Genomic DNA, 16582 nt, shown 5'->3' with positions numbered 1-16582 from the left:
ACCTGTACACTTATTCATGCGATTATCTAATCAGCCAATCGTGTGGCTGCAGTGCATAAAGTCATGCAGATACGTGATTGGAGATTCAGTTAATGTTAGATAGATAGATAAATACATACATACATATATACATACAGTTGAAGTCCAAAGTTTACATACACTTAGGTTGAAGTCAGTAAAACACATTTTTTAACCACTCCACAGATTTCATATTAGCAAACTATAGTTTTGGCAAGTCGTTTAGGACATCTACTTTGTTTTAGCGTTTTTCAAACAATTGTTTACAGGCATATTGTTTCACTTTTAATTGACTATATCACAATTCCAGTGGGTCAGAAGTTTACATTCACTAAGTTAACTGTGCCTTTAAACAGCTTGGAAAATTCCAGAAAATTATGTCAAGCCTTTAGGCAATTAGCCAATTCATTTCTGACAGGCTAATTGGCTAATTGGAGTCAATTGGATGTGTTCCTGCAGATGTATTTTAAGGCCTACCTTCAAAATCATTGCCTCTTTGCTTGACATCATGGGAAAATCAGAAAAAATCAGCCAAGATCTCAGAAAAATATTTTGTGGAACTCCACGAGTATGGTTCATCCTTGGGAGCGATTTCCAAATGCCAGAACGTACCACGTTCATCTGTACAAATAATAGTACGCAAGTATAAACACCATGGGACCACGCAGCCATCATACCGCTCAGGAAGGAGGCGCATTCTGTTTCCTAGAGATGAGTGTAGTTTGGTGCAAAAAGTGCAAATCAATCCCAGAACAACAGCAAAGGACCTTGTGAAGATGCTGGAGGAAACAGGTAGACAAGTATCTATATCCACAGTAAAATGAGTCCTATATCGACATCACCTGAATGGCTGCTCAGCAAGGAAGAAGCCAATGCTCCAAAACTGCCATAAAAAAGGCAGACTACAGTTTGCAAGTGCACATGGGGGACAAAGATCTTACATTTTGGAGAAATTTCCTCTGGTCTGATGAAACAAAAATTGAACTTTTTGGCCATAATGACCATCGTTATGTTTGGAGGAAAAAGGGTGAGGCTTGCTAGCCGAAGAACATTATCCCAACCGTGAAGCATGGGGTGGCAGCATCATGTTGTGGGGTGCTTTGCTGCAGGAGGGACTGGTGCACTTCACAAAATAGATGGCATCATGAGGAAGGAAAATTATGTGGATATATTGAAACAACATCTCAAGACATCAGCCAGGAAGTTAAAGCTCATCGCAAATGGTTCTTCCAAATGGACAATGACCCCAAGCATACCTCCAAAGTTGTGGCAAAATGGCTTAAGGACAACAAAGTTAAGTATTGGAGTGGCCATCACAAAGCCCTGACCTCAATCTGATAGAAACTTGTGGGCAGAACTGAAAAAGCATGTGCGAGCAAGGAGGCCTACAAACCTGACTCAGTTACACCAGTTCTGTCAGGAGGAATGTGCCAAAATTCCAGCAAGTTATTGTGAGAAGCTTGTGGAAGGCTACGCAAAATGTTTGACCCAAGTTAAACAATTTAAAAGCAATGCTACCAAATACTAACAAATTATATGTAAACTTCTGACCCACTGGAAATGTGATGAAAGAAATAAAAGCTGAAATAAATAATTCTCTCTACTATTATTCTTAGTCTTAAAATAAAGTAGTGATCCTAACTGACCTAATACAGGGAATGTTTTCTACAATTAAAAGTCAAGAATTGTGAAAAACTGAGTTTAAATGTATTTGGCTAAGGTGTATGTAAACTTCTGACTTCAACTGTACATACATACATACATACATACATACATACTTTATTAATCCCCTGTGGGGAAATTAGTGTGCAAAAGCAGCCAAACATTAAAACTATAGAATACACATTAAGTACCACAAATAATAATACAATAAATAAATAAATGACATCAGAAGATAATTACACATTATACAATATAGGTGTGTGTGATGTGGTGATGAAGATGAGTGTTTTTGGGTGTAGGTTGGGGGGTTGCTAATTTACCAGCATGTTCTCCAAAAAGTTAGTGGTGCCTCTGCACATGGGGGATGAATTGTACAATCTTATGGCAGTAGGCACAGATAACCTTCTGTAGCACTCCCTGTTTCACCGAGGTAGGATTAGCCTACTGCTGAAGGTGCTCCTCATTTCAACAAGCATGCCAAATAGTATGTATTTAGTTACACAGTCTACCATGCTGACAATGTCATCCCCTTGTGGTTCGCACAGCGCATCCCAGTCAGTGATGTCCAGGGCGCTACACAGATCTTCAACCCCTTCCTGGGTCCATCTCCTCACTGTCCTGTTAGTCAGAGGTTGACACTTGACAACAAGCTTGTAGAGTGATGAAAGCGATTGGTTGTTGTGTTTGGAGTCTCACTGTGACTGTGTGTATGACGTCACACGCTGCCTCCATGCTTGCTGTAGAGGGAATGTAAACAGTAGCACAGATTATAGATGGAAAGGACACATTACCATGGCAATCAGTTCAATGTCATGGCTACATAAACTTTCCTTAACATAGTGTAACAGGTAAGGATGGGCAAGGAGGAGGCGGGAACAGTAAACATAAAATTTAATGATATAAATTAACTTTAAACAACATAAAACATAAGGACACAGACACACATGAAACACAGCCACGTGCATCTCTCTCTCTCTCGAACTGGCGTCTCCAGCTGCCCCTTATCTCGCTCTCCCGCTGATCAGCTGATTCAGCGCCGGCCATGCTCCATCACGGCCTGACCACGCCCTCCTCCTCATCACACGTAAATATGCCTAGGATTGCACCATCTGCTGTTAACAAACACCACGAGCCACCCTCCTTTCCTCTTACCGCTCATGGCTGTGTCTCTGTCCGCCCGCACTGTTTGAAAGCCGCTCACTGTAGTGTTAGAGTCCGGTATATGTTCGTGCAGCTACGCCTCAGTAAAGCACATAATACTGCATTCCCTATATTCCCCAATGCTGACAGCTTGTCCATCTTCTTCGCTAGGGATCTTACATTCCCCATGATGATGGTCGGCATATATGGCTTAAAAATCCTTCTCTTCGCTCTCCATAGCTCTCTGGCTCTGTGGCCCCAACATTTCCTCCTTATCTCCTCCGGGATTGATGGTCTCTCATTGGTGAGTAGTGTAGGCTTCGGTAACGCGATCAGCTGGTGGTGCGTGTAAATAATACACTTGTGACTGTCGCCATAAATTTCAGGCACAACAAGCAAAGTATTGCGAAAAGTGCAAAAATAATTAAACCGCTTACATTAGCATCATTATGTTTGTAGTATTGTTCTATAATGTCTATGAGTTAAAATAAAGTCAATATAAAAATGACAAAAATGTTAAAAAGACTAACAAACAACAGAAAAGGACACAGAGCTGCTGTAGCTGGCTGCCATTATTACAGTGCCATTCCACCAATATGGTCTATTGACTTGTGAAACATCAACCATCAGAATGGGGAAAAAATGTGATCTCAGTGATTTCGACCGTGGCATGATTGTTGGTGCCAGACATGTTTGAGTATTTCTGTAACTGCTGATCTCCTGGGATTTCACACACATCAGTCTCTAGAGTTTACTCAGAATTGTACAAAAAACATCCAGTGAGCGGCAGTTGTGTGGACTGAAACACCTTGTTGATGAGATAGGTCTACGGAGAATGGTCAGACTGGTTCGACCTGACAGAAAAGCTATGGTAACTCAGATAACCACTCTGTACAATTGTAATGAGTAGAATAGCATCTCAGAATGCACAACATTTCGATCCTTGAGGCGTATGGGCTACAACAGCAGAAGACCACATCGGTTTCCACTTCTGTCAGCCAAGAAGAGAAAGCTGGGACTGCAATGGGCACAGGCTCACCAAAACTGGACAGATAAAGACTGGAAAAATGTGTCCTGGTCTGATGAATCTGGATTTCTGCTGAGGCACACAGACAGTAGGGTCAGAATTTGGTGCCAACAGCATGAATCCATAGACCTGCAAACCTGCCTTGTGTCAACATTCCAGGCTGGTGGTGGTGGAGTAATGGTGTGGGGAATGTTTTCTTTGCACACTTTAGGTCCATTAATACCAATCAATCATCGCTTGAATACCACAGCCAATTTGAGTATTGTTGCTCACCATATGCATCCCTTCATGGCCACAATTTACCCATCTTCTTATGGCTATTTCCAGTATGATAATGCACAATGTCATAAAGCAAAAGTCGTCTCAGACTGGTTTCATGAACATGACAATGAGTTCACTGTTTTTCAGTGGCCTTCCCAGTCACCAGATCTGAATCCAACAGAACACTTTTGGGGTGTGGTAGAATGGGAGATTCGCAGCATGAATGTACAGCTGACAAATCTCAAAGGAATGTTTCCATGCCACAAAGAATTTAAGCTGTTTTGAGAGCAAAGGGAGGCCCTACACAGTATTAGTAAAGTGTTCCTAATAAAGTTCAGTGAGTGTTTATGGATGATATATTGAAGAGACCGGACATTACAGTGATTTTATCATGGTTAAGGGCATTTTCATCTAAAACTCTCTTAACTAAGTGGCTTTTTTAAAAAAGGCAGATACAGCATTATGATAAAAGACACCAATGTTCAATAAATAGTTACATTTAATAAATTAGTTAATAATAGTAATGACCAGAATAAACTTTTTAAACTATTTTACAACTCATTTGAATGCTTCTCATCCAATCTGAATTTAGAGTCAGAACTAATTGTTTTATAAATGTATATACATTGGTATAGATTGCATCTGGATCTGGTTTTTACAAACTTTAATGTACCCCTTACTTTTTAAAAAATCTTCCAATCATTTTGGCCTGTTTCTATGCTTACATTAAGTTGCTTTAATGACAACAAGTTGTGAAGTAACACATTTTAGGATCTTGGAGACATTTTGCCCTGTCAGATTAATTGTATTTTGTCCTTTTCATGTGGACATGGTGTGATCAGGCTATTTAATGTCATGCCATCAGCTGCAATTATGGGTGTTTGGATCATCCATTCAGATTGAATATACTTTGAAAAAAATATATGTGTAAGGTGTGAATTTTTCCCTCCCGCAGAATGTGTGCCGTGTTTGGAGGAATTTATTGTCTGCGACACTCTGTGCAGTGCCTGGTTGTGGACAAGGCATCTAATAAGTAAGTAGTTCACCACTGATTCACTACTTACATTAACTCTACATTAAAAACACATTTTAAACTCTAGTGAATTTGCTTGAACACAGTTTTTATATTGACGTATTTTCTTTTGAATCAGGAAGTAAAGGGCTTGTTCCCTAGCAAAAGCCTTTAGTTTGCATCACACCAATGAACCATGATTTGCTACTTGCTAGTTGGTTGCAGGTGGTATCAGTGGGATGGACAAAGTGTGAATTAACTCACATCTCCCACTGCACACACAAATGAACAGAACAGAAAGTAGATTTACATCCTTCTCAGCTATGTTCACCCTACTTCAGTATCCCAAGGTTGATCGGAGCTCATTTGTGTACATGGTACTTAAAAAACAAGGCCAAGAGATGGCGCACAAGAGTGAATGGGGGCGGGGGGGTATTTGGAATATAGATATGGAATTAATTTTCAGGGAGACGGTAGTACCAGCCCCCCTTAAGCAGCCGAACTCGAAAGACAAATCACAGACTCTGCCACTTGGGCCATCGATGAGTGATGCCACTTTTTCCTCGTGGCCTTACCTCCACTAATTGATTTTCATCTGAAGACAAAAAAGCCCTCTGTTGCTGCCGCTTAAAAAATGAGAGTTCATCTCCTGTCTCCCTTGATTAATCTGTGCTGATAATGTGCGTCAGGCCCCACCAGAAAGGCCTTTAATGAGTTTCAAAGGTGGATTGTTGTCATAAACTAGGTTAGATCAGGGTTTTTTCCCCTCTCGCTTTATTCCTCTCTTATTCTTTGGCCTTCTGTTCGGCATTATATTGGGTTTCTTTCATCTTGCTGGTGAATGATCCAGGGGGCTTGGATTCATCTGGATGTAACGCATGGGTAGGGACTTACACATGTGTTCACGTTTTTGGTATTAAAGGGATAGTTCACCCAAAAATGTAAATTCAGTCATGTAATGTCATTGTTCCAAACCTGTAAGATTGCTTTCTTCTCTGGAAGACAAAAGAAACTAGTAGGCAAAATTTTAGCCTCAGTCACCATTCGCTTTCATTGAATCTTTTTTTCCATACAATAAAAGTAAATGGTGACTGAGGCTTTCGGTCTTACATATCTTTTTGTGTTTCATGGAAGGAAGTCATATAGGTTTGTAACAACATGTTCCAAGTGCCCAATTTTTTGGAAAATAATAAATATATTTTCAGTTTAATTTTGGCTGCTGAAGTGCAAAGAAAGATATTGCATCTAGCTGCATAAAACGATAAAGACATTAAACTTTAATACCACGCATAAGTGGCACTCATAGTATGGCTATTACGCCTAATTACCAATATCTGCAGTTCAGCAAATCATGTAGGACTACTGGACAAACCTCATGTCACATACTTGATATTCATGAGCCAAGCAAATATTTTTTATAATGTGCCCCACCCCAAGATTTACTCCTTTAGTAGGTAATTTAATGGAGGTCAGTTTTGATATTTGACATCTGTCCCTGGAACCCATCAACCGTTTCCTCTGTCAGTTCTACTTGAGCGGCCCAGCAGGAAGTGTTCCTCAAAACTTAACGTAGCATACGACAAACAACCAAGATGACCTTAATTGATAATTTAAGTTCTTCACCTTCTCATCCTCTTCTGATCCCCATCAATGCCAGGAAGAATGAGAACCTCCATATAACTGGAGCACTTAGAAGTTTCAAGGCAAGTTTTTTTTCATCCATAATGGATTGGAGCCAAACCCTGCCTGACCAGGGTTGGTGAGGGTCGGGGGTGAGCGCTGCCAGAGCTCCAAGCCATATTGTCTGTCAGACCTGGAACTCAGTCTGTAAAGCATCGTGTAGAGCAGAGGTGTCAAACACATGGCCTGCCGGCTGAGTACTCCCAGAGTCTAATCCGGCCCGTGTGACGATTTAAAAAAAACAAGCAAAAAAACCCATTATGCTTACAGACATTTGTGTTTATTGATTATATTGGTATACAGGACATTCATTTATTGTTTTGCATGTTTTAGCTTGTATCTAGCAGTACAACCTTTATTTTAAGTGCATGCAACATTCGGCGTCCGCTTATGTGCAAGTGCCGAATTAATGTCATTATTAATGTCTATGAGTGACACAATTGTCCCAGAGCAACACAGTTCATTTCCCCACTGTAATTTTTGTGCAAATTGCTCACGGCAATAATGGAAACATGGACAGGTACTGTACAAGGAGAAATATTAGGGGTAATATATACTCATAGACCACTTTATTAGGTACACCTGTACACTTACTTATTCATGCGATTATATAATAAGCCAAGTCATGTGGCAGCAGTGCAATGCATAAAATCATGCAGATATAGGTCAAGAGCTTCAGTTAATGTTCACATTAACCATCATAATGGGGAAGAAATGTGATCTCAGTGATTTCGACCGTGGGATGATTGTTGGTGCCAGATGGGCTGGTTTGAGCAAATTTTTGGTTAATGTAGGGTTTTAGATGGTTTATTGTAGGTAAAGTTATCCAGTAAAGTAAGTAGTAAGTAATGTACTGTATATGTAATCTAACACCTGGCAAAACATGCACTTCGTATCTGGATATTAGAAAATCATCATACCCCTTTGGAATAGTCACTTTTTTTTTGTCTTTTTTTTTTTTTTTTTTTTGGACTTACAGCCTGAAACCAAAACCTATAAAAAATAATAAAAAAAATCCCAGCTTTATTTACAAATTTTGCTTGACAGCATTCAAGTAACAAAAAACAGAAAATAAGGCAGCTTTTCCAAAAATGTATAAAAGATGAAAAACTAGAATAACAGGGTTTGAAAAGTGATCATACCCCTGGATTTAATACTTCGTAAAGCTACCTTTTGCTTTAATGACAGCCTTCAATCTGTTTGGATTTGTCTTTACTAGCTTCGTGCACCTAAATTGGTAAGTATTTGCCCAGTCTTCCTTGCAGAATTGTTCGAGTTCAGTAAAATTGCGGGTGAGCTGCTCTCTTCAAATCCATCCACAGGTTTTCTGTTGGATTTAGGTCAGGGCTCTGACTTGGCCACTCAAGGACTTTGACCTTCCTAACCTTAAGCCACTGCATTGTTTTTTTTTTTTTTGGCTGTGTGTTTAAGGTCATTGTCGTGCTGAAAGTTGAACCATCTTCCCAGCTTCAGCTGTGGAGCAGAGGACCACAGATTTTCCTCAAGAATTTGGGCATACAAGGCACCATCCATTTTTCCTTCAGTCCTGACTAATTGCCCAGTCCCACTGAACAGAATTACCCACACAACATAATGTTGCCACCACCATGCTTCACAGTAGTTATGGTATGTTCTTGGTGGTTTGCTGTTTTTGGTTTTCTCCAAATATAGCGCTTGGAGTTAATTCCAAAAAGTTCAGATTTTCTCTCATCTGACCATAAAACCTTTTGCCACATGGCATCAGAATCCTCCTTTATCAGATTACCTTTTCAGAGTACCTTTCAACACAACAACCCTATACACACAGCCAAAAAAAACAAAAAAAACAACGCAGTGGCTTAAGGATAGGTTCAAAGTTCTTGAGTGGCCAAGTCAGAGCCCTGACTTAAATCCAGTAGAAAACCTGTGAATGGACTTGAAGAGAACAGTCCATCGCCGCTCACCCGCAAGTTAACTGAACTCGGAACAATTCTGCAAGGAAGAACGGGCAAATATTTCCTAGTAGAGACATATCTAAACAGACTGATGGCTGTTGTTAAAGCAAAAGGGAGCTCTACGAAGTATTAAATCCATTCCTGACAACCTTCGAATGTGGTTTCAGTTTTGATTTGGTCAAGTGCTATCCAATTGCTATCTGATCACCAAAAACACATGTTAATGTCAGATGTAAATGTTATGAAGGTTTAACAAATAAAACAAATTCGGCCTGCATAAGGTGGCGATTAGTACAATCTGGCCTGCAACTTCTGGCCTAGAGTAAGAGGGCATGGATCGCACATGCCCTCCACCAGAGCCGCCCGTCTGGATCCAGCTCTGCACTGGATGTTAGCACCATACATCATTGATGAAAAAAAAAAAAAAGTTCATGAAGGTGAAAAAGAAAAAAAACTGGCAAGGTGTCTGGCAGGCTGAACAATGATTTTAATTTCCCTGGTGTCATAAATTACCGCCCTATGTCTGCTCTTATTACAGACATAAAGCTGAAAAGGGTAGAGCCAGATTAATAATGCAGTGGAGGATTACAGACCCTCAAATCCCACCTACCACTCCATACCAAGGTGTGTTCAGCACTGTCCACTTTTTTACCGCCACGACAGGCACTTCAATCACGTGTCTGAATTCATTTGTCCCACAACTGTTAGCGGTCAACACAGCTAAAATATCTCAATTGCTTGACTGGTCTGTTATGATTTCTCCTGTCACTCCTTAAGCAGCTGTCTTTAACTGGGATCTGTCTAGTGATAAAATCCACTTCTTATTGGTGTCTTGTTATTATGATGTTAATGTTACCAAAATACAGTAACTACATGTTAAAACTGACTTTAATCATAACTGACTCGCTGTATGATTTTCACCAGGCTAAAAATCCCATAGATTTACAGTACATTGAAGGAGAGACATGAGCCATATGTAGGGACCAGAATATCATAGAGACTGGGGGGGTAGGTTCTATTGACTTGGGCCTAGCAACAACCCTGAACACTAGCTACCACTTAGCAATGCATTTACAACCACTCACAACAGCTTAGCAACAGGATAGCAATACCCTGTTAAACACCCTGAACATCCTAGCATTGTGTTGGCATGTGTTACATGTGCAAGCACCATTTACATTTTCTTCAGAATATTTTACGTTTTGTTTAGTTAAAAAGTGTCTTATAATAAGAATTAAGCAAAGGTTTATAGAACATTATTAATTTTATTCACTGTTATTTAATCAAAGTATTTATTTGTTCTTCTGTTAAATCCATACATGACCTCACATGTACACCAATTCTTTGATTGGTATAAAATGATGGCACCCTGCTTTCTGCGATATTTACAAAGACAAATAAGTTTCTTGCTTGTAAAATCCATCACGGTGTCATTTGGCATATGATCTGTTTAGCCTACACCAAACCCCATTTGCAGAGAAGTTTATAAAATGCAAATGAGTTTGAAAGCATGCGTGTGCAAGGTTATCAGGCTGATTGGCTCAGAGACCACTGATGTGGTTTATGAAGGCGATTTATGAACGGTTATGGTGATGTACAAAGCAAACACTGGCCTTGGTTGCAAGTGAAATGGAATCATTAGCACTATTTCAGTGCTTGATGCATGCTGACAGAATAAACGTATGCACCTGTAAATAAAACTCCTTCCACTTCCAAGTACAAAACGGATGACAAAACACATTGAAAAATAAAACATTTCCCAGATTTTTCAGAATTGATTAAAACATGTCTGCTGGCCCCGGTCGGGACAGTAGTTTAGATTCCAAATTTCTTACTGGCCAAACCCCCCCCCCCCCCCCCCCCCCCAAAAAAAAATGCTACATTTTATTTTTAGCAACATCTGAAAAATGTATTTATATTTAAAAATTATTTAAAAAAATAATTAGGTTTTATTTGCAATATTAGATGGAAAGTATGAAGATGTCAACACTTGTTGGAAAACTTTGACATATGGTGAAAATATTAGAATGCAAGGAAACTTGTGTTGTTGTTAGTGCAAGTTCTCGTGTAAAACAATGGACGTCAAAATTTTCACTGAGTAATGACATAATTTCTAGTTAAATCTCACCTATCGTATGGCTTCAGAAGACTTGGAATTTGATTGCACGAATGGCATTGACTACTTCAGAAGTCTAATAAATTATTCCATGAGACTCATGATTGATAGGTTTGGTGAGAAACAATCCTAAATCAGTGTATTATTTAGTGAAACTGTTCACCGACTGTTGATCTCCTGTGCGCGTTCATGATAGGGCACGAAGCAACAGTTCATGCAGCCTCCTCACGGCATGGAGGGTTCAAGTGAAAACTAATTTTGTTTATCTAAAAATAGGTCTGCCACAAAGATAGCGACAACAGAACACAACACAGCTGCACAAAAACAAGAGAACAGAACTTACTAAATATGTCTGAAGAGTTTGTAGTTGAAGAATTGATGCATTTATATGCCCAGCCTTATTTTTTCAACCAGAGTCCTAAATCAAATAGAGAGATGAAGTCGGGAATGTCTGTCACCTCTTTTCCATTCTGAACCTGTGAGTATTTGTGATGGACCTGAAGAGAGTGAGACCTCCGCAAATACATGCGGTAGGTGTTACATTCACGGCCAAAATCAACTAGTTTTTACCAGCTTATGAGATGCTGGTTTAATATACTGTTCTGAGAATGTTTTTGGACCAGTGCCAGTTCACAGCAGACAGAGTTACTCGCGCAATGGCGAAAATAGAAAACAAGCGATTGATAGAATGTGTCATGACTGGTTAGGATAAAACTCTGATAAACATAGGAAAGATAACTTTTATCACATGTCGTTCGTTGTCAGGTTAGGACACGGTTTGACTGTGGCTGCCTGTAGCCGCCTCTATGTTTCTGTTTGATTTTCGAGTACTCCGTTCAACAAAATAAGGCTGGGCATAGAAATGCATCAATTCTTCGACTACAAACTCTTCAGACATGTTTAGTAAGTTCTGTTGTCTGGTTTTTGTTCTGTTGTTGTTATCGCTGTGTCGGACCTGTTTTTAGATAACAAAACTAGTTTTCACTTGAACGCCCCAATGTCATGAGGGAGCTGCGTGAACTGTTGCTCTCGTGCCCTGTAATGAACGTGCAAAGGAGATTAATGGTCAGTGAACATTTTCACTAAGTAATACATTCGATTTCAGTTTGTTTCTCACCAAACCTTATAATATGCTTTCATAACAATCATGAGTCTCATGGAATAATTTATTAGACTTCTGAATTATACTTTTGTGTTCTTTTGAAGCTTGAACAGGTGGTCACCATAAACTAACATTGTATGACATCACTGAGCACAATTTATTTTCACAATTTCTCCCTTTCGTGTTAAGAGAAAGAAAGTCATATAGGGTTATAATAACACAGGGGTGAGTAAACAATGACTGAATTAAAAATTTTTGGTTAACTATCCCATTAATCTTTAAAGTGAGTCACTATCAACTGCCATTGTATTGAAAAGACGGACTGGGAAAGTAATTGCAATTTTACTTTTGTGTTCCACATAAGTCAGTCAGTCATACGGGTTTGGAATGTCATGAGTAAATTCTGACAAAATTTTCATTTTTGGGTCGACTATTCCTATAATTCATCAGAATTTACAACAACAGTTTTAATAAACCACACAATACCAAATGTTTTCAATCGAAAGCCATAAAAACACACGTATATGATCAACGAATGCAAGATGTTGTGAAAATGAATAGGGCAACTGACAGTTCTGTAAACTGCCCAAAAAAATCATACACACTTGCCCCAGGCCATTGTGCAATATTTAGTGTTGAATTGTAAACGTAATTTAGTAGATTGTTCGCTAGATTTGGAAGAGACTTAGCCCTCAGGTGTGTTAGTGTTGTGAAGTGTATCCCATATTGCTTTCTTTCACGCCATTGGCTGACGATTGATTGGAAACCCTCCACTTCCTCTGCAAGTTCCTCCAGAGTAAATAAATCTTCATTTACATAAACAGATCTGTCCTGCAGTCAATCTGGGAGTAGGGGGAGGTTTATTCGGAGGCTTGGCTTTTCATAAGGGGAGGGAGACGCTCTCTTGCCCCTTTATTGTGTTGTGAAAGTCCATTTCAAGGATGTCACCCCTAGCCCATTAGTTTGGATAATGAGCCCTATAAAGCACATTTATAACTCTTGACATAACAAGCCAAAAGATTCACCTCTGTTCCTTTTTTTTCTCTCTCACTCTGTTTTTCCTTCTCCGTTACAGAGATTAAAGGAGGAAAGGTCAAACTTATGCCCTAGGCATCCTGCTCTTACTTTTAAATTATTATTAGGGCAGTGGTTCTCAACTGATGAAAAATACATCTAAATAAACTCAAAAATGTGCAAATTCACATGTCACTTTGTAATATGGTAATATTGGTAATACAATATTTATCAGTGTGTTAGGCTTAGTGATGTAAGCTAAGGATCAATTCCTATGTCATTATATTAATTTTGCATATTGTGGAGACTGTGCAGTTAATGGTAATTTTAATGTACTTTATTTTAATGTTTGATTTTAAGAACATTTTTGTTTACTTTTTTGATACTGTTTTGGGTTGCCACTTGGTGTCCAATGTAAAATTTGAAGCAAAGCCAGTTTATGCCAAAAAAAGAAAAAAAAAAAATATTGTACAACATAGTACAATGACAGGCTGCTTATCTTAAGAGTTTTTAGAAGTAGCCACCAGACCCTTTTGTGATTTTAAAGCAGACCTTTAGGTAAAGACAGTTGATTTTGAGCATCTTGTCTTGATTCATGTTCTTTATTCATATGTTATAGAGTTAAAGCTGTGATTGATACACGCAGTCAGAGGATCAACTGCAGTCATTTTGTGGTTGAAGATTCATACATCAGAGATGAACAAAGACAGAGCACAACATACAGGTGAGCACACAATACTGTATGTCACAAATTAAATTAATATTCATTACTGTAATTAATGAGAAATTGTCATTTCTTCCATGCATTCCATTCAGCATGCACCAGCGATTACATAATCCCTTTGTTGCCAGAATAGGGATGGTCCAGTTTTGAAATGTGTTTAAAGATAGAAAGGAATGGTAGTGTACGCAAATCTCGCAAAAAAGTGAAAAGCTGCATGTGAATCATTTTAGAACGTAAATGCTAAACCTACTTTAGATGCACTTATTACATTAAATAGTGGCATTCTGCAGTCAAATATTTTTGTGTAATGACTTCTAAACTGTATTATTGAACATTGTTCCAGGCGACTGATTTTCTATATAGCTGTGCTAGTTTAATGTCGCGTCAGGTGCGAAATTGATGATGCCAATCATCATTGGTTCTTGGGTATCACACAACTGAAACTTGTGTTCTTTATTTGATGTGTTTGGCACTAATTCTTTCTTCGTTTACAGGCAGATATCTCGAGCAGTGCTCATCACCGACAGATCTGTGTTACCTTCAGAATCTGAGCAGCAGGTAATGCATCTGTTTGTTCGCTTATTTTTTTCCGCTCTTTGGCCGGTTCTCTCTTGTGGCTCTTTTGCTTATTATTTCTTTCGCAAGTTCTTTAGCTCTTTTGCTCATTCTTTTTTCGCTCTTTCTTTCTTGTGGCTCTTTTGCTTATTTTTCCTTCACTCTTGCTCTTTCTTTTATCGCTCTTTTTAAATTTTGGTGACACTTTCTATGAAGCCCATATTTATAATGCGTTGTGAAGGCATTATAATGCATTAGTAATGTCTCATAATACACCTTATATTATGTATAATAACTTCTCATAAATAATTGTTACATTATAATACTTACATATTCATTGTTATACATTAGAATATAAGGCATTATAACACAATCAACATCCAATTTTATCTGCAGAAGTTATAATGTATTATATATATATTTGTTATATATATATATATATATATATATATATATATATATATATATATATATATATATATTATAGGTTGCTTTAAGTAAAGTTGCAAAAGCAATGTCTTCTTATAAACAACCATAAGATATTTTAAGTGGTTATAAGACATTACAAGTCATGCTGGAAGTTATATACAGTACACATGCACAAATTACAAAATAACACACATTCAATGTAAATTTTGAGATATTAATAAAAACACTTTTAAAGCTACAAGGTTAAAGTATATCAGAAACTCTCTCAAGAACTAAATATGTATGTTGATCACACATGCAGCCAATCTTAATATAAAAAATAAAATAATAAAATCAAAGTCATTGTATACTGTACTCTATTCATTAAACTTTAATGTTTGTGCATCTTATTTGAAGACTTATTTTATAAATAATTTCCATTATATAAGTTTGACTTCTATTATATGTTACAAGTTTATTTTATGGCTGTTTATAAGATACAACTTTACTTAAAGCAGGCAAAGACCACTTATAATATGATTACATCATAAAGTCTTTTGACTGTTTACACTATACAGCACTTATACTAGATTTATTAGCTTCTGCTGCATTAAAATTGGATGTTGCTTGTGTTATAATGCATTATACTCTAGTCTGAAGTATAACTATGAATAGAGGAAGACTTGTAATGTATTATAACTGTAGTTATAATTATTTATGATAAGTTATAACTTATTATAATGTGTGTTATTCATTCAGAATAATGCATTTATAATGCCTTTGCAATGTATTATAAATATGGGCTTCATAGAAAGTGTTACTTGCAGTTTTTTTTAGCTCATTTTTTCTTAAATGGACTGTTCACCCAAAAATGAAAATTCTCTCATAATTTACTCACCCTCATGCCATCCCAGATTTGTATGACTTACTTTCTTCTGCTGAATACAAACGAAGATCTTTAGAAGAATGTCTCAGCTCTGTTGGTCCATAAAATGCATGTGAATGGTGGCCAGCACTTTGAAGGTCAAAAAGCACATAAAGGCATCATAAAAGTAATCTACACGACTCCAGTGGTTAAATTTATGTCTTTAGAAGTGATATGATAGGTGTGGGTGTGAAACAGGTCAATATTTAATTCCTTTTTTACTATAAATCTCCACTTTCACTTACAAATTCTTCTCTCTTTGTTTTTGACGACTTGCATTCTTTGTGCACATCACTACTTACTGGGAAGGGAGGATAAATTATAGTAAAAAAAGGACTTAAATATTCATCTGTTTCTCACCCACACCTATCATATTACTTCAGAAGACATGGATTAAACCACTGGAGTCATATGGATTACTTTTATGCTGCCTTTATGTGTTTTTTGGACCTTCAAAGTTCTGGCCACCATTCACTTTGTTTGTGAAATCTTCATTTGTGTTCAGCAAAAGAAAGAAAGTCATACACCTCTGGGATGGCATGAGGGTGTGTAAATGATGAGAGAATTTTCGCTTTTGGGTGAACTATCCCTTTAAGTTCATTTTTCTTTTGCTCATTCTTTTGCCCTTTCACTCATTCTTTTTTGAGAGATAATCTCGTCAATGAAATTACTGACAAAAATGTTAGTTGAAAAAGGGGTTTTTGATTTTGTCAAGGGTAACAAAGATGAGATGATAAATACTCATCATGACAACAATTAAAACATAGTTTTGACAATAGAAAATAACACAGCAAGATAATAACAGTGCACAAACAGAAGAAGAAACATCTAGAGAAAAATCTGTTTTTAGAGGAAGAAAGGATTAATTTATCTAATACAATAATCCAGTATGTTGGGCATTTCCCTACTTGAGCCGCGTGAAGAGAAAGAGCTGAACACTGGCAAAATGAACCGCTTTACCTTACTCAAACACATCCTGTTTATACATGACATTAATCACTGTA

At 37.7% G+C, this 16582-nt stretch overlaps 1 protein-coding gene across 2 annotated transcripts in view; it reads left to right on the top strand.

Moving 5' to 3' along the window:
• Window positions 1–16582, top strand: part of LOC127428855 (rab proteins geranylgeranyltransferase component A 2-like) — a 101887-nt gene that overhangs the window by 49337 nt on the left and 35968 nt on the right. For both annotated transcript variants that reach the window (XM_051677494.1, XM_051677493.1), the window contains exons 9-11: window positions 5064–5141; window positions 13586–13690; window positions 14185–14248. In XM_051677494.1, the coding sequence (XP_051533454.1) occupies window positions 5064–5141; window positions 13586–13690; window positions 14185–14248 (247 nt within the window). The remainder of the gene's footprint in view (window positions 1–5063; window positions 5142–13585; window positions 13691–14184; window positions 14249–16582) is intronic.

The sequence above is a fragment of the Myxocyprinus asiaticus genome, chromosome 38 (assembly GCF_019703515.2).
Source record: "Myxocyprinus asiaticus isolate MX2 ecotype Aquarium Trade chromosome 38, UBuf_Myxa_2, whole genome shotgun sequence".
Taxonomy (NCBI): Eukaryota; Metazoa; Chordata; class Actinopteri; order Cypriniformes; family Catostomidae; genus Myxocyprinus; species Myxocyprinus asiaticus.
Note: the sequence above shows the minus strand (reverse complement) of the source record. Positions and strands in the feature narration are given on the sequence as shown.